The 18,362-nt window shown below is 34.3% G+C and overlaps 1 protein-coding gene across 8 annotated transcripts in view; it reads left to right on the forward strand.

Moving 5' to 3' along the window:
- TTC39B (tetratricopeptide repeat domain 39B) overlaps positions 1-17,936 on the forward strand; it is a 77,134-nt gene extending 59,198 nt beyond the window's left edge. For all 8 annotated transcript variants that reach the window (XM_054003237.1, XM_054003238.1, XM_054003240.1 and 5 more), the window contains 13 exons: positions 981-1,045; positions 1,209-1,314; positions 2,741-2,806; positions 4,234-4,342; positions 5,178-5,245; positions 5,333-5,392; positions 5,706-5,867; positions 6,928-7,019; positions 7,316-7,436; positions 7,896-8,007; positions 11,249-11,366; positions 12,486-12,602; positions 13,583-17,936. In XM_054003237.1, coding sequence (XP_053859212.1) covers positions 981-1,045; positions 1,209-1,314; positions 2,741-2,806; positions 4,234-4,342; positions 5,178-5,245; positions 5,333-5,392; positions 5,706-5,867; positions 6,928-7,019; positions 7,316-7,436; positions 7,896-8,007; positions 11,249-11,366; positions 12,486-12,602; positions 13,583-13,679 — 1,293 coding nt within the window. In that variant the 3' untranslated portion in view covers positions 13,680-17,936. The remainder of the gene's footprint in view (positions 1-980; positions 1,046-1,208; positions 1,315-2,740; positions 2,807-4,233; positions 4,343-5,177; positions 5,246-5,332; positions 5,393-5,705; positions 5,868-6,927; positions 7,020-7,315; positions 7,437-7,895; positions 8,008-11,248; positions 11,367-12,485; positions 12,603-13,582) is intronic.
- Positions 17,937-18,362: the final 426 nt, after the last annotated feature.

Below are 18,362 nucleotides of genomic sequence, written 5' to 3' on the forward strand. Positions count from 1 at the left end.
GGAGGTGAGTTAGGACTGTATAAAATAATAAAGAATCCCTTAGATGTATATTTTCTCTGAAACATCACATCTGTATTGCTTTTGACTGTAATACCCCACTCTACTGATTTCATCTTTGACTGGTCATGATTCAAGTTAGGATGATGATGATAACAAAAATGTAAACTCTCAGAGGGAAATAGAATTCTTGTACTGAAACACTTGCATTTGGGTGTTCAAACTTGCGGACAAGAGAGATGAAGTTTTTTGAAATGGTAATCTTCTTATGGAAGCCAGAATTTCCTTTGGTTGATTGTTCTGAGGCCTTTTTTTGTTGCTTTCTCATTTCCGTGTTGTATATACTGTTCCTAAGTATTTAAATTTGTATTTCTGAAATGCCAGCACATGTTCCCCTTTTATGTGAATTCTAGGAGAATAAAATGAATCCTGCTGAACTGATGTCTTTTTTTCAGGAATTTAGTTTTGATGGCAAGTACATTGTGGCTTTGTTTTGGTTTTTCTAGAGATTAGTAAGCACATAAATTGAGTAATGCAGGTAGTTACTTTTGATCAGCAATAGAATTTCATCTGTTCAGGGGATTCTTCAGTTCGTCTTCTGCCGGTTTCTGTACGCTTTCTTGTGTATGTCAGAATTGCCATTTCCAAATATTTGAAAGAGTTCCTGCAGCGCCATCTGGTGGAGAGCTTTCTTGGTTCATTTATATACAACACAAATTTTGCTATAAGTAACACTTTGACTCTCTTTTTCACCTCTCTTTTCAGTTTTAAAATTTGTAATGTGCACCAAAGAAATGTTTCCCTGACAACTTAGAGCAAGTGTTAACGTCAGTCTTAGAGACACATCTAGTGACTGAAAAACAGTTGTAGTGTTTCCTATGACATTAATTTATAAATAAATGTAAATGTAGCTGGAGGATTTTTATGTATGTGTTGTGTGATATGAATGTACAGTACTTTACAGTTAGATCTTTTTCTTCCAGGACGAAAATATGATCAACTTTATCAAAGGTGGCCTGAAAATTAGAACAAGTTACCAAATATACAAGTAAGCTATTAGAAAACACTTGACTTCAACATTAATATAAACAGTTGGAGGGCATTAATGCCCCCAAAATACAAATGAATATTTTTGTATCAATCATAGTCATCAGTCATAGTCATTTCTTTCTATGTTGTGTTTCCCCTTCTGTCTTTTTCTCCATCACAAGGGAATGTCATCAGGTGCTACAGGCAACTCAGGGGAACAAAAGCAAAAATGAAACGTACTACCAGTTTGAAGGAGGAGTAAAACTTGGAATTGGAGCATTCAACTTGGTATGACTTCTTCCACTACAGAAAGGCCATTGGGTTGTTCTGTAGGACTGTCTTTCTTTGTATATATGGTACTGTAACTGATTTAACATTTACACATTTGTAAAATAGAGATACAGGGTTTGGAGGTTTTATGCAATATGAAACCAGCAGCAACTTCTGGCATGCATACTTTCTGGGATGTTTCTACTAGTTTATTCTGGATTGTTTCATTCTCTAGGAATAACTAATATATGTATTTCTGAAGTGAAAAAGTAGCTGTATCTACCTGTGTATAGCAGGATTTTTAAAGATGCTTACGCTGTGGTTACAGAATGCCTGGAGTGACTGTTTAATTCTAACTCCCCCATATATCCCATTCTTTTGCTTCAGTGACATACTCTAGATTCACATGGATAATTATAGTTAGAAGAATGAACAGTAGTTTACTGTGTTTATGCAAAAGAAAATTGCCTTTTCTTTACAGTTTGCTACAGTTACCTTTTCACATCTGTCATGGCAATGGTGAAAGTTGATTTCTGCTAGTATGTTAATTTCTGTATCATTCTAGATTGGAGATGACCAATTTTAAGTATGGTCAGAAGAACTCAGGTCTATCTGCACCAAACTTGAATATTAAAGCAACTGTGTTCATAAGTGCTCTTACCCCTCCTATTCTTCATGGAGTCTTCTCAGTAGAAGGCTTAACAGAAAAAGTATCCGATGGGCAAAATGTATTAGAGTGAATGGATATATTTTATATAATGGATATTATTTTAAATATAAATTTTATATTTATATAAAATATAAAAATGGATATATTTTTATATTTTATAAAAAACTGACCCTCAAGTTGGCCTGCTTATTAATGCTCATTGAAAAGTTGGTTATGGTGTTCGTACATTTTCTGTTGTGTAGGATGTGGAGGATGCAGTTACAGAGGGAACAAAAATGCCTATAAATAGAGGGCTAAAGGATGATACCAACAGCTAGTATTTCTAAAACCATTACGCTCACTGATCTGCTGATTCAGTGCTCCCACAGGAGGAACAAGTAGAGCCTCTGTGAGACTCCCAATAAAATGGAATAATGGTATAGGAAGATGGCAGTTGTAGATTGTAAGTAATAGTAAAATAGATAAGACTGTCATTCCAAAAGACCCGTAGTTTTCAAGCAGTTCTGACCAGCTGAAGATAGAAACATCTGTCATTATCTAAAGAAGCACATCTGGACTCTGTCTATTTTCATGCTGGATGGTCATCAGAATTCTGAGCATGCATGTTTACTTTCAAGTTCTTTCATGCTTTAATTTTTTACTTATGTGTAATAAGTTTACTTATGTGCATCTAACATAGTAGCTGGCCTTTTTGGTTCATGTTTATAGCAATGTAACTTTTTTTTTGAAGTGTCCATGTTTTTAATTATCTTTTTATTTTTAAATATATTTCAGATGCTGTCACTTTTACCAGGAAGGATCCTCCGACTTTTAGAATTTATTGGATTTTCTGGCAATAGGGTATTTGATTTGATACTTGCTTTTTCAAATAAATTTTTTCTCAGATAAAATACTGGATAGATTTAATGCCATATATTCCACACTAGAAGTATAATATCAACTGTTTATCAGTATTTTACAGTTGTTAAAAAGATACAGGCATAAAAGCACATATGGTGATCCTACTCTTTAACATCCATGGGAAATTACCAGTTTATTTAAGACAAGATTTTGCCAGTGCAATTTCCTTTCCTTTTGCTAATCCTTATTTGGATCCATTTCTTTGGAAAAAAAATCTGAATATCATGTGTCACCCTGGAATCTAGGTACATCTTTCTCTCATGGATGAGAAAAATATTTGTAATTTGTTTTTTAAGTATTTTACAGCTCTTTAAAACTTTTTTTTGATGCCCATAAGAAATGAAAAACCCAAACAAAACTCAAGCAAAAAACTGTAATAAAGTAACCCACAGAACTGTACACAATTTGACTTCAAGTTATTACTGCTACAGTCACCATATAGTCTTATTACTGTTAGATTGTCCACAATATGGCTCTTCTGCTATAAAATTAGACTTCAATAGAGACCTGTTCATTCCATTTCTTCCTCTGAAAAACCTGGTTCTTGCTGAAGCTTTTCCAAAATACACATTTTTCCCTGACTAAAAATGCAGTAAAGGATGAGAGAAAAAGAATGATTTTGAAATATCATCACATTTTTTTTTTGTGTGGTGCTTGAATTGTCCTATAATTCATCAAGTTACTATGCAATAAAGCTGATACTTTAATATTTGTTTTGAGGCAAAATTATGTTTCTGGGGAGTCACTGCTTTTGATCAGGGAAGCTGTGAGTTCCAACACCCCTCTAACAGTCAAGCTGTTATGTAATGGGTCTAAACAGAAACATAAGTCTCATGTATTAAGATCTGTTTAAGGCTCCGTGAATCTGGATCTGTCCTTAGACATTGATGTATCAGCAGAGATAATTGGTCAGAGCCTCAAAGTAGTGGCTGACTTGATGGAAGAGAATTGAGGATAACCAGGGTTTTCTGTGAAAGAAGACTCACACCAATAAGTAGCACTGGAACAGCTGGGAGAGTTTCCCACCGAACATAGGTTGAAGGATGTTATTCTGAAAGGCTTATAGTCGGAACATAATGGGGGAGGACTGTAGACCTGTGTGTCTGCATGGTTCATGTGGTGTTCCCATTTCACCAGAGCACTGAAATGCATGATTTTATTAGGAGTTAGATTAGTCTTCTCCTTCCTGAGTGCTGTTAGCTGTAACAGAAACGGTTTGGTAGAGGGTTGTGTTGGATTTGAGATAAGTACTGAATTATGAAATAATTACATCTGAAAGGAAAACTGAATTTTGGTTAGCCAGAAAAAATTGATAGTAACTCTGTATACTCATAGTTAATTCTGCATGTGTTTGTGATATTTCTTAGGAGTTGGGCCTCTGCCAACTACGGGAAGGCGCATCTGGCAGCAGTTTGAGGGCCATTCTGTGTACTTTCACCCTGTTGGTTTATCATACTTACATCTCCTTAATCCTTGGTGAGACCCACTGTGTAGCTTTTCAGTCATGCTACACCTTATGATAGATATTGTGATTTATTTTTATAACTGAATTTCAAAATTGTGGCCAAGTAGGAGTTTACTGTATACTTAATTATGATTTAAAATTAATATCCGTGACAAAGCTGTATCTGCAGAAACAGTGAGGGTAGATAGCATTATACCAGCATCTTGCTCCATTTGCAGGGCTGTCTCAACACCAATATATTGCAAAACATTATTAAGTTCAGAAAAGTCATTATCCATAAATTAACATCAGATGTTGTGAAAACTATCTCCAGAAAAAAGCTATATAACCAGAATTAATTACTGCTTTTGCCATTTAGAGCTGGAAGTCATAATTAATTCTATATGCTTCTTTACCATGTATTTTCACATTTAATATTTGAGTATTTTAGTATTTGTTCCTCAGGCTCATCAGGAAATTAAGGAGAACTTCATTTCTTCCAGTATCACTTGTATTTCATTACTGAGTTCAAAATTAGGAGAAGAGGCAGCTGAGGAATGTTTTCCTATCTTGCTAAAGCAATGAAAGGGATTTTAAAATATAACTAGGATCAGTGATGGAACAGTCTAAAAAATATTCCTGTAATTCCAATTTGTTTCTACTTACAGACATTCTAGTCTTTTTAAATCACTTAGTATATTTGGGACAAGAATTTAGTTTTATAGAAACACAATATAACCAAATAATTCTGTGTTCACATAAAGCAGTCATCCATTGATCTATCAAATACAATGTGAAAACAAAATCTTAGTCTATGAAACTTGGATTCTTTTAAATACATTGATATTGGTTTGTTATGTTTTATAGGTACAGGGGAAGGCAACCTTCAGGAAGCAGACAGTCTCCTCGAACCCTACCTCCAGAAATTTCCAAATGTGCGTATGTCTAATAAATTTTATAGCAGAAATGTGTTTCCCTATGCTCAAACTCCTAACTGGTTATTTTTCTCACGTCTTTTCAAGGGTTCCATTATTCTATTTTATACTGCCAGAATAGATATACTGAAAGGAAATTTTGAAAAGGTAAATCATGTTTTCTTTCTAAGATTTTTGTTTAGTGTTTAGCCTAAACATTAATTTAGGAGGAAAAATAATTAATTCCTCTATATATCAGTTGGACTGATAAGTATGCTGTTATCCCTGTTCACATTCACTGTCAATGTTGATTCCAGCCCTCTCTCTAAGTGAGACTGAAGGGAGGTTTATCTCATTTTACTTGTCAGGTATTTTCCACCTGGGTGCTAGGTAAGAACTTGTCCTGTAATTAGACACTGTTCTCACATGGAGCTGTAATTGAGGCAGTTTTCATCATTCTTCCTTAACTACTCGCTCATAGGCACAATTGAGGTTCCAAGACTGCATAGCAGCCCAGCAAGAGTGGAAACAGATTCATCATCTCTGTTACTGGGAACTGATGTGGTGCTACACCTTCCAGCAGGACTGGCTTCAAGCATATCAGTATGCAGACCTTCTCAGCAAAGAGAGCAGGTGGTCTAAGGTAAATAGGCAGGTGGACATTGTTGTGATATACCAGTGGTCTCTACGGTTACTTTTCATTTTGCACAATATGTGTAATGTTTGCCTTCCTGAGAAACTCATAAACAAAGACACAATGGGACCAAAATATTTTAACTGGGTGGTTAAGAATGACTTTTTGTTTCGTGTTTTGAAGCAGCAGAAGCATAAGCAGCAATGCTTTGGCCCCTCCAAAAAATGGAGGTACTTACCTGGGTTGGGAGAAAGAAGAGGGACAGGAAAACTGTAAACTTGTCTCTCAAGTCAAGTTCTAACATTCACTAGTAAAATTTGGCTGAAGAAACTGTGTTTGGTGTTTATAAACACACACACCTACTCAGCAGATGCTTTGTGGCACAAAACGAGAAAGGCTGCTGGGGATAGGATCTCACAAGAAAAGCTGGGCTATCAGATAACCTTTTCCTTGTAAAAACGATTTTGAGAGTATGAACCAAGTGCAATGTGCCAATAACTTTTTGCATTATTATGCAATGCATTATTATTATTATCTGTTCCTCTATAAATTACTGTTTTATTATCTTAATGAGAAAGGGTACACATCTAATTCTTGGCAAAAGAGGAAGAGAATAGTGTATTCAACATGAAGTACAAGTGGATTTTTTTTTCTGCAAAACCCAGTTATTAAACTTTCCTTGAATCAGTGCCCAGATATTTCCTTCTGTTTTTTTTCAAACATGTCTCTACATGTAATAGATCATATGATAACAGTAACGGACTTCAGGAAAGTTAAGTCATTTAACCTCATCTCTTTGACAGTGGTTTGCATAATGAATTCTCCCGTTCTTGCAGGAGATACCTTTAACTTTCTGACTAATATAAAATATTAATATAAATCCATTAAAAGTAGAATTACAGCATAAACTGTGTGACAGAGGGAATACTAAACTTTTATAGTTATATCTGCCTGAGAATTATGGGAATACTTTGCTGCAGCAGTTGGGGGAATAGATTTCAGTCTTAATGTATTGATTAAACACAGAAAATTAGATGTGGTAATCTATTACTATTTCTTTTTTAAATAGGCAATATATGTATTCCAGAAGGCAGCAATTCTGTGTATGCTTCCAGAGGATGATTTGAAGAGGACTGGTGAGGACATAGTGTCTTTATTCAGGTAAACCTTTATAAAGCAGCTGAATGTGTACTCTTTCTTCCCCTATGTCTTTTTCTTGTTTATAACCATGACTTACTTCTTGCTTATAACCATAAACTTTCCATTTTTTCTCTTTGCCTTTAGCATTACAATTGCTTTTATCAGCAAAGATATATCCTACAGCTCTGGTCTCCATGGTGTAAAACAATTTTAAGATGTTACATTTCAGAGGAAAAACAGTAAATCTTTCTAACTGAAATGAGATGAAAAAAAATACCAATAAACAACTTTTATTTTTCCATTTTCCCTTCTTGTAGACAAGTGGATGGTCTAAAACAGAGAATTGCAGGAAAATCTATCCCGACTGAGAAGTTTGCAGTAAGGAAAGCTCGACGCTATGCATGTCCTCAACCAGTGAAGCTGATCTTACCTGCCTTGGTATTTGTTCTTGCTTTGTTTTCATCCTTTTCAAGGAGAAAAGAAATCAGAATAGCTCATTGTTCAGGGAAGGAATAATATTGTCAGGTATTATATGTCTGCATTTTAAATTTTTCAAGGATGTACTGCATTAATGCGATGTGATTTTGGTGAAAAGTATTAGGGACTGGATCATACTACCAACTAAGCTGCAGTCTGAAACAAGCAACATATTTTTCATGTGAAAAGTTCAGCGTACAGACAACTACATTCTTTAGGGTTGGCAGGATTTTAGTCCTTGTCTTCTAGACTCATTAGGAAGTTAAAGAGTACTTTGGTAGTATTTTTATGTACTCAAAAATGTTCCACAACAGCCTTTTCAGAGGTACTCTTTAGTTAAATATTTATGCAATTCCATGAGTTTTTCTCACCTTTTTGTTTTGGTTGGTTAGTTGGTTTTGTTTTTTCTTTTTAAATCAGGAAATGATGTATGTCTGGAATGGATTTGCAATTGTGGGCAAAAGAGCAGACCTCACTGAAAACTTACTCGTAACAATTGAAAAAGAAGAAACTGCTCTACAAAATGAAACTAGTAAGTGATCAATTAAGATGGAATGAATAATCTTATAAGAAATGCTGATATTTTTCTGTGTTATTGTCTTCTGATATTCTTCTAAGTGAGTGTTGGCTTTGACAATGTTCTAATTAAGTCCAAGTGAGGACATTTTGGATCCTTATGAAAGTTAGGAGTGGTTCTTCAGTAAGTTCTTTATGCAGTGTGATTGATGCTGCAGATGAATACAGAAAACTCAGGGACATGAGGTTATTAGTTACAGAACATGACTGGTCTAGCTTAGATTTTCTTGTCTTTGAGAATGTTCTTGGACCATAATCTGCTAATGTCTTAAATGTCTGAAAAATACTTTCTCTAAACCAATTTATATCATGCTTTATTACATAGGACACATGCTGCATAGAATATGACAAAGTGTAAAAGATATGATGCAGTGTTATGCATGAATGAGTCTGGTTTTTTGGTTTACTTTCTGGCAAAATAAAACATGTTTGCTAGTTGTAAAATGAAACATACTTAACAAATAGACTTTGACCATGGTTTTACATTTTGGAGTAATTTTTAGAGAATCAGCCCATAATTTACTCCAGAAAGAGTTTAAATTCATTTATTATGACTGGTTTACTGCACAAGTACTTGATTTTTATCAGACTTTATCAGGGTGGTTCTTTCACCTGTCATGTGAATTTTTGGGGAGAATTCTCTTTTGAGTTTTTCTAGAATAAATATTTCCATTTCGCATGTAAAATGATAATTCACTAAAATAATTTCTATTGAACCCAGATTCTAATTACACTTATGAACAATTTAGCAGTGGTTAAAACAGCAATTCTGAAACATAATATATATCTAAGTATGATTTACAGTGTAAATTGAGGCAACACATAAGAAATTATACAGGGATGTGCAAGAAATATATAATGGTCAAATCTGGACGGTATAATAAACCAAATGAGAGTAACTTGCATGGCCATGTTTGAATTGAGTTCCTTTGTTTTCTGTGTTGCCCTTCACTTTTCTGCAGAAACAGTAGCATGCCTTTTAAATCTCAAGTGTTTTCCTTTTTTCTTGTTGTAATATTAAAACAAAAGTGTAATGATATGCAAGATACTTGCAAATAAAGTAATTCCCATGAGCTCCACATGAAGGGTTCTGGCAGAAGCTGTTGGAAATCCAGTGCTGTATTGTGCAGAGATTTGTACTAGAAGTGCTCATCAGTTGTAACAGTGAAGTAAATTTCCTATCGAATCCCTGAGTAAAGATGTAAAAGGTACCAAAATTAAAGCAATAGAGATAAAACCACTGTGTTTTTCTTATGGAAATTCACTCTTTGCAAATAGAATATAGTCTGGAAGTGTATATATTTTCTGTGTTGTTTTTTTAATAGTAACTTTAGTCAAATATAATTTTATTCTGGACTTCACATATGTGATCTTGATCTGCTTTTAAAGCTACGGAATCGGTGAAAATACAGACTGATTACCAGAGCTGCTGTTGAATCCCTATCAAAAACAAGATTAAGGCTTCAAGCAGAGTATGAGTATATACAATATAATTTTAAGTGACAGTTTTTAGTGGTAGTAATGTCAAAGGATTGCAAAAGTGCCTGTGAAAAAAGGGCGTTGATTATACATAAAGGTCACTTAGGGATTGACACTTCATTGAACTGTTTTTACTTCATTTGCTTCATATGAATAGGCACAGCATGGAATCTCTCAAGGACTGAAAGATATGGTAGAAGAAACAAATGGAAGACATTAGAGATGGGGTTTTTAATTTTTCTTCCCACAGGATTTCTGGGAATCTTTTTTTATTTCATTTCCAATATATAAAAAAAGAATATTTAGCTTCAGGAAAAAATAATTTTTTGTTTGGTTTGACCACTGCAGGTGCAAAGATGGTTGTCCCACATTTATTGCAAGGTTATCTTTATTATAAATTGGCCAGTGCATTTGTAGTTTGTGCATTTTAATGTGCATGTTAATATTTTGGCATAATAGCCTTTATTCTTTTGGGAAATAAAAGTACTAGTTGAAGTTGTTAAAGACTGGCAAGCCTTTACTGACATCAGTACATGCCTCCAGTAATTTAAATGATTGAGTCCTTCAGGAGACAGTCACAGAATCCAATGCCTTAGCCTAGCAAAAACAGGCTAGAGAGAATGCAAAGTATTCATGCGCTGCACTTCTACTATCACTAAAAGCACAGTCTGTCAGTTACAATCTATCAAGACTTTCTGGGTTTAAACATAGACAGAAATAAGGCTGAACATGGTGGCAAAGCACTTCGCTGAATCCTAAAATGTGTTAGTCTTGCATGTTTCAGAACTGTTTATGTAGGATTTCTTTGGCAGACTATTAAGGAAAAAAATAATGTGACCTTAGAGAGCTGGTAATTAGTTGTAAACAACATGATATGAAGGGAGAGTGTTTTGCTTCCTGAATTGTTAATGTATGTGGTGCCATCTGTCTATCCATATGTGTTTTCTTTCCTTTCTTTTCCTTCCTTGTACCCAGCAAATGCTACAAACTAAGGGAACTAAAAAGGATCACACTTGTTAAGTAAATTTTGAATTGATTCAAATACCCTCTTTCATCTGATATTTTTAGTCCTCTTGAACATAAAACTTTCAATAAAGTTTTATAAATATTATACACTACTACTTATTTTCAAATATTTTTCAAATATTATACGCTACTACTGTGGTTTCTCAAACATTAGAGATTATAAAAACACTAGTAAACATGGTTTCTTGAATTGGTACTGCAAAATGATGCTTCTGAAGTGTTCTGTAAGACAGTCATGGTATGGTTTAGCAGGTTTTTTTATGCTACTTATGTTTCTGGAGGACTGCCAGTGCTCTGTAGCAGGGGAAGCTGTTAAGATAATATGATGGTTTCTGTCTCACTCTAGTTTTAGCTATTGAAAGTAAGAAATCTTTAATTAATGACTGTTAATGTAATGTATTTAATTAATGACTGTTTAATCTTCAGTTAATGAAGTTTATGTCTATTTGTTGGATGTTTCAATTTCTTCTTTTTTCTTCTTTGCCTGTCTTTTAAGAGAAAGCTATAGATGTCATGGACACATCTTCTTTAGTAGACAGTATTTTAAGTCATGCCTGAAGGTTATGTACATTTTGAAATATAGAACATGAGAAACAACATCCTGCATTTGAATACATATTCCCTGTTGAAAATTGAATTTTCCTTTTCATGATGTCTTCAAATTGTTTGACATATCTCACTTTTACTGTTAGATCACAATGAATACTATGTGGATGATGTGTGCATGTTGCAGCTACTGAAAGGCCTCTGTCTGAAACACTTGGGAAGACTCATGCAAGCTGAATTATGTTTCAGTAAAGTAATTCAAAGGTAATTCAAAGAAATAGATTTTATAGCTCTTGGTGACATTTTTGATACTCCTGTTGCGGCTGTCATGTTAGAATTTTGACTAATTAAACATCGTGTTAAGGACCTGGAATTAAAATACCTCTGAAAGTAATTAGAAAACCAGAAAACTGCTTGTATTTTTCTGTAGCAATTTAACACTTAATATAGCTTTATATATGTATTTGAGGCTAAATAAATCAAACTGGCAAGTAACATACCCAAATACATTTTTAATTGTATTTGCAGAGCTACCTGTAAGTAAGGACAATTCAGATAGGTGTGCTGTTTGGTTGGTTTATTTTATTTTACTCAGTATTTAGTACTTCAGTAGTTAATACTTCCCCACGCAGATAAGAAGTTGTTGTTACATGTTTCAATTGAAGACTGTTTTCTCCCGTGTTACGAATTTTCAGGTGTCAGCTCCATACCAGCTGTAACAGCTTTTCTATATAAAACATGAGTCAGGTAGTGGTTGTAGTTGAAAACTTCTTACATGACTTTAGGTATTTGGGCTGAAGAAGCATATTTACATATTTACATATTTACATGTGCAATGTTTCTAACAAGTGATTTAGTAAAATTAATAATTAATAATAGAATTTGTTATTGAGAATTATGTGTGTTTTAGTTCTCTTGCCATCTTGTTTTCTCTTACCATTTCTAAGATCCCATGTGAGTTTAGTCAAGCACATTGCAAGTTACAGGGCAGAGGGGTTTGATTGATTGCAAGTTAAAGGAACACTATTTCTGAAACATCTTTTTCCCAAGGTAGTTGGCAACAAGGAGGCTTTTATAGCTGAGAGATTTTAAAAATTCTAAAGACAACAGTTCTTCATAAAGTGTATGTTTTGCATGGGTGAGAGTAAAAGTTTTCTGGTGCATGGAGTACCTACATTTTGTTCAACTTTATTTTCTACATGTTGAGGGCTGCTTTGGTGCTTTAAGACTGTTTATCAATGTGTACAGAATTAACTAGTAAAAAAGGCTTCAGAGTGTTTTTTCTGGCTACATGCTGTTACAGGCAGTGATTGCTTTTAAAGTTAACTGGTCACTCAAGACAGGATTGTAGGTAACCATTTCTGTATTTTTGTGGTTTTCTAGTGAGAAGCAAATAAAATATGACAGTTACTTGGTGCCATTCACACTGTATGAATTGGGTCTTCTATACAAACAACAGGATGAGAGAGAAAAAGCAATAAGATACATAGAAACTGCAAAGTAAGTGGATTTTTTTATCACCTTGTAAATTAAGGATAACTGTATATTTGTAGCAATGAGGACACTTATTTTTTCTTCCTGACAGCTTCTTTGCAAAATCCAAATAATCGTAAATCTCTGTTCTTGATTTTGCTGTTTCATGAAACTGTCCTTCAGACACAGTGGAGTAGACAGATTCAAACAAGACACGGTATGAAGGGAAAATGTTTCCTTCTTGTATGGGCTTCAGAGATGCTGAGGGTCCACTGCATGCATGGGATGAAGCTGGAGAGTCCAGGGAAGGGATATGTACCATTCAGTCCCAGAGGGCAGCTGTGGGAATTAAATCAGTTGCACTAAAGGTGTTCATAAGAGAAGGTCAAAAGCCAGTACACCAGTCTGACCACACCCCTTTTTCCTTTCACATTGTGTTGCAGAAGACCAGTTGAGATCTTAATTTACTGTAGAGGAGCATATTTGCATAATCTGTAGATTGTAGTATAACATAAAATGTGCCTTGTCTTTACAGAGAAGTAGCCCAGTCTTGTAATAATGTCCCCTCATGGGGTTTTGGTTTTTGTTTGTTTTGGGGGATGGGATTTACAGAATATGATTTCTGTACATATGATGTTTATTACTCTGGCTGAATTGTGTTCTGAGTTGAAGCATACATTTTCTACTAACGCCTATAGTGTTTTCTGTAGTATCTTGGTTTGTCTCTTCACAGCAAATTTCAGTCATTGGGAAGGCTGTTAAAAGGATCAAAATAAGTGAAAGAGATGCTAAAACACGGGTTCAGTTTATCAGGACATTTAATTTTAGCAGTGGTCTAAGTTTTCTTTGCTCAATTTGTGGACGTAGTTTTAAATGTCCCATAACTTATCCGTGTGTCAGTTTCTGCTTAGTGTTGAAGGAATAAAGGCTGTTAACGTACAAACATATGAAATACAAACAATTCAGTCCAAACATCTTTTTGTTAAAATAAATTGTCTATTTTGCAGAAACAACTACAAGGAATACTCTATGGAGTCCAGGTTGCACTTCAGAATTCATGCAGCACTTGACAGCTTGAAGGTGTCACCTGCTTCAACACCATGAATGAGGAGGGATGCTTTTCATGCATACAATAAATAGCCTACACAATCTTTTTTCAATCTTTTTTTAATCATAGAGAAGAACATAATGATTGTTTTCTGTCACTTCTGATTTGATGTATGTCATTCTTTTAGACTTTTCTGTATAGCACCTATACTTTATCTACGTGCTGTTTTAAAGAAGACCTTATATTTTGTTGATAAAACTAATTTAATATTTGACTTGAATGGGGGATATTTTTAAAAAAAGGTGATGGTGCAATAAAGTTTAATGAAAATACTTTATTTTTTTTTTTATATAAGAACCAGATGCAAGTTATGCAGTGGAACTGGTGATAATTTCTGCATTTTTTGAAAGTTTTATTTTCTGCAGTACACTTGAGACTTTTTTCCCTCCGGAACAAAAATGCAATGTCTGCAGATAACCTTACCCACATTTTTTGGCATACCGTATTCTGAAATTTGTGTTCCAGAGGAAAGAATTAGTCATTTTTGACTTAATTTCATTTGGGAACAAAATTAACCTGTCTGAAGTGCAATATTTTTACTCTGTCAAATGAAGCTAAGGAAGGCTTCAGATGAAGCTAAGCAGGGCTACAGTTATAATGTCTTTGCAGGTCTGTTTCAGTCAAAAGAAGTACATGCAGGGGATATTTTTCACTTGTAGAAAAACAGAACTACAAAGAACATTATATCCTTGTTCTAAAGTAGAATCAGCAGTCTTAAGTTGATCCTGACAGATTCATTTCACCTGTTTAACAAAAGGGAAAAAAGAAGCACTGAAAACAGTCATTTTGGAAGTTACACAGGATGGTCTTTCCCAGTGAGAAAAGACTGAGAAATTTTGCCTGATGTCTACCCCAAATAGTTCTTAACACAACTGAAACTGATTGTTTCCTGTCTTCTCTGTCGTGGATCTGGAGAAAGGATTGTTCTTTCCCTTTTTTAAGCGATCGTTTTGTATTTGTAGACTAACACCCTAGTTGGTATTCTCTGTTCTTGGATCCCAACCAAAGTAAATAAAATATCGGTGGATTTACGTATTTTGCTAATAATGAGTTAGAATTCATATTAACAGAAGTTGATGGTGTGTCAAAAAGTGAATCCAGTTTTAAACTTGCCATTAAGAAGATGTGCATATTCTAGTCGAATTTTTACCAAAAATGCGCAGTAAAATTGAGATACTTATAAGTGCATTTTTCTTTTCATGCTTATATGCAATCAGCACTGTTGAATTGAATTTCCCATTTATTTAGATACACAGATCCTAGCTGTCTGTTCTTACAAATAAAAATACATTTTATTTTCATTTAAGGATACACCCAGCAACTCTTCTTTAATGAGCTATTGCAAAACTTGCCATTTCCATATTTTATCCATGTCCAGTATGTTTACTTCTGCACAGTAAATTCAGAGTACCTATGCTCATGTATGTGATTTGCTGCCCTTAACTACCACCAAAGCAAAATCAGGATGAAAGAAATAGGTGAAAAATGTGTCCTCAGTAAATGAGTAACTGAAGTTTCTAATTAAACAGTCAATATGATCTAAATGCTATTGCAGTTCTTCTCAGGTTACTGAGAACACAGCTTTCTTCTGTGACTTATAAATAATGGGGTCATTTAATTGCTTATAATTCTGTAATAGAGTGGTATATTAACAAGAGAAGTAAGAGTTTAAAAATATTAGCTAAATAAACATAATGGGTCTTTCAAAATGGAAACCTGATCCAAAGTCTTTGTTGGTTTGAATTTGTGCCTATTGTAAATGTGTAACTTAAGTTATTGTGTAAAATACACACATGTAAGTTTGAAGCTTAAATACCCAAGACACTGAATTACTGATAAAATATGCATGTTTATTTTCAAATATATTCAATTGACTGTAGCTAAACCTCAGAGATTAGCATATGCTGTCAAATGACTTCTCTAAAGATTTACCCATTTATATGTATCTGATTGTAAACTGTAGTGAGCATAAACTCATATATTTTCAGGAAATATTTTTAATGCATCTGTGTGCAGTATTTGTTCAGTTTAGGATTATTTTGGTTTAATCTGATTATTGGATTAGGATTTGCTTCATTTTTCTGTAGAAGGTGGTGGGAACAGTTGCCAGTAAAACTTCTGTAATTTGTGTTCCAAACAGTACTTCACTTTAGAAGAGTTGTAACTGGGACTACAGATTCTCAGGGTGGAGCATGATGTAGTCTCTATCTCTTGTTTTTGTGGGGAGTGTCTTACAGCTAATATTTTAGGGGTGATTTGAGATAGAAATCAAAATTCACAAAAAATGAACAATGATCTTCCTTAGAAACTGATTTTTTCAAAGTTTAGTAGAAAGCTTCAAGAAGCAGTGTACTTTTTTCCATGGGTGATGTTACTGACTGAAGAGAGAGTAGAAAGAAATATTTTCTTCAGTTCAGCCTTCCAAAGGTAATATTAGTTCCCTGTGTATGTTTTACTGTGTTTCTTTTGGGATCAGCCTTTGTAGCACTCCTGCAGAGAGCAGGCTCATCCACACAAATTTGCAGTACCCTCTCTAGTGTTTTGAGGACCCAGTACTAAGTGCTATTTAGAGCTTGCTTCTTTTTTGTGCTGCTGTTCCAGACTTTGCTAGAAAGATTGACTGATCAGAATTCTTACTTTAAGCTTTTTTTTCCCAAGTTCTTAACAGTGGACATACAAATGTGTGAGAGTGATTTGTAACCCTTCAGTTAAGGTAGGTCTCCACAGAGCTGCAAGAGATGCTTAGTTTTCCAAATGCTGCAGAAAAGTGCATGTATCCTTGACACAATGCACCTGTGATGCAGTATTATTTAGGACATTACACCTGAGTTAAGTTATTTCTGTCTAAGAGTTGAGACAAAGGGTCTGTGGCTTTTTTAATTTTTTTTTTTAATCTGGTGTATTCTGTACTGGGCCTTTAATACAGCTCTGATTTAGTCTTAACTGCTGTTTATAATATTCACCGCACATGCTCATCCTCCACAGGAATTTTTAATATTGTGCTGATACTTAATTAAGCAAAGCTGATAATTTACCTATGATGCTATAGCCTCTCTTCATAATAGTAGTAATTATAATATATACGAGAGCAAATTTAACTTGTTCGTTTAAGCAAGAAAGGCTGAGTTTACAGTTACATTATAACAAAAGGTCATTTAGCTCTTTCTGATAATAGATGTATTTTTTTTAAGGTAAGCAATAATAAATTAGCCTGGTTATAGGACAAAGCTTCTCTTTGATTAAGAATTGCCTACTTAGAAACTATTACAAAAAACTTCATGTCTGTGCATATCAATCAAATGTTTAATCTGTTGAAAGATCATTGTACTATGGTTTGTAAGTCTTTATTCATCAGAATAAAGAATAAATTTCTGTTTTTAACAGAAAGTGAAAGCAAATATATGTTAGAAGAAAGCTGATGCAAGATTGTTATATATCTGTTCTAATACACATGGGGTAGCAGCTGTATGTAGCACTTTACGGCTAGAGAAATGTATAATAATCAGGTCTTGCTACATTTCTAAAACATCTTGCAAAGCAATGTGTAAAGCAAGTAATTTCTTACAACAAAGTCAACTTAGACTTCGCAGTTATTTTATTACTAATCCTAATGTTTCATGTCTTTTGTTTCTGTATATTCTTACACTGCCTAGTGCAACAAAGAATGCTTATATTTGCCCTGGTGCTGTAGTCTCTTGCTTCTAATCTACTGAGCTTTGCACATGTTCTTATCTGGTACTTGATGAGTAAATGATGAGGGCAGAAAAACAGAAAATGAGGAATGAAGTATGTTCTGGTTTAAAGAGCATGTAGAAATGTTCATTATGATGGACTGGACTGGATTTACATTTCAGAGGAATAAATCACATATACTTGTGCTACCGAGTGCTGAATTTGGCACTGTATTCTAGTTGTACATCAAGAACCTCCAGCTAAAATTTACCAGGGCATTATCATCAAAAAAGGCCTGATCTCTAGTTTATAAATGCTACCTTAATATAGAGCTCTTATACAACCTGTCCAGACTGAGAGGTTGTACAAAGCTGTCAAGGTGTGTTGAGTGAATAAAGGATCTTTTGAATGTAGATAGCAAATATAAAATAAGCCGCGGGGTTTCTTTGTTTTTTTGGTGGGGCATTTGTGGTGCTACTTTGTGTTTAGGGATTTTTTTTAAATTGTGTTTTTGGTTTTGGTTTGTTTTTATTTTTTCTTTAATCTGGTAATAAATGCTATGGAACAGCTTCATAAAGAAACAGTGTGGCTCTTAACTTTGCAATCGGTAGAAGAGTACCTTCTGGAAAATAAAAGTCAGGAGTTCATGGTTAGCATAACAAATTTAATGCTTAGTGAATGCAAGATTAAATACTTTCTTTTTTGTAGTAGTGTAAGCATGTACTTCCAGTCTGTAGAGGAACACATATCAACTAGTAATCCCAGGCAGGAACATCTTCCTAGATTTAGTCACTTATCTAAAGAGAGAACTTCTTCAAACAGATAAGCAGTAGGAGATGTTTCTGTTTTCTGAGTCAGGTCTTCTGTTCCATGAAAATTACAGTGGTCGAGATTCAGTATCTGCGTCTTTGAAGCATGGTAAATACTTAGTGTTCATGTCATGTGACTCTGGGAAAAGTTAAGGTTTTACTAAAATCCTGCTGGAGAAGTTAATGGTCTTACCTGCT

This window comes from Vidua macroura, chromosome Z (assembly GCF_024509145.1).
Source record: "Vidua macroura isolate BioBank_ID:100142 chromosome Z, ASM2450914v1, whole genome shotgun sequence".
Lineage (NCBI taxonomy): Eukaryota > Metazoa > Chordata > Aves > Passeriformes > Viduidae > Vidua > Vidua macroura.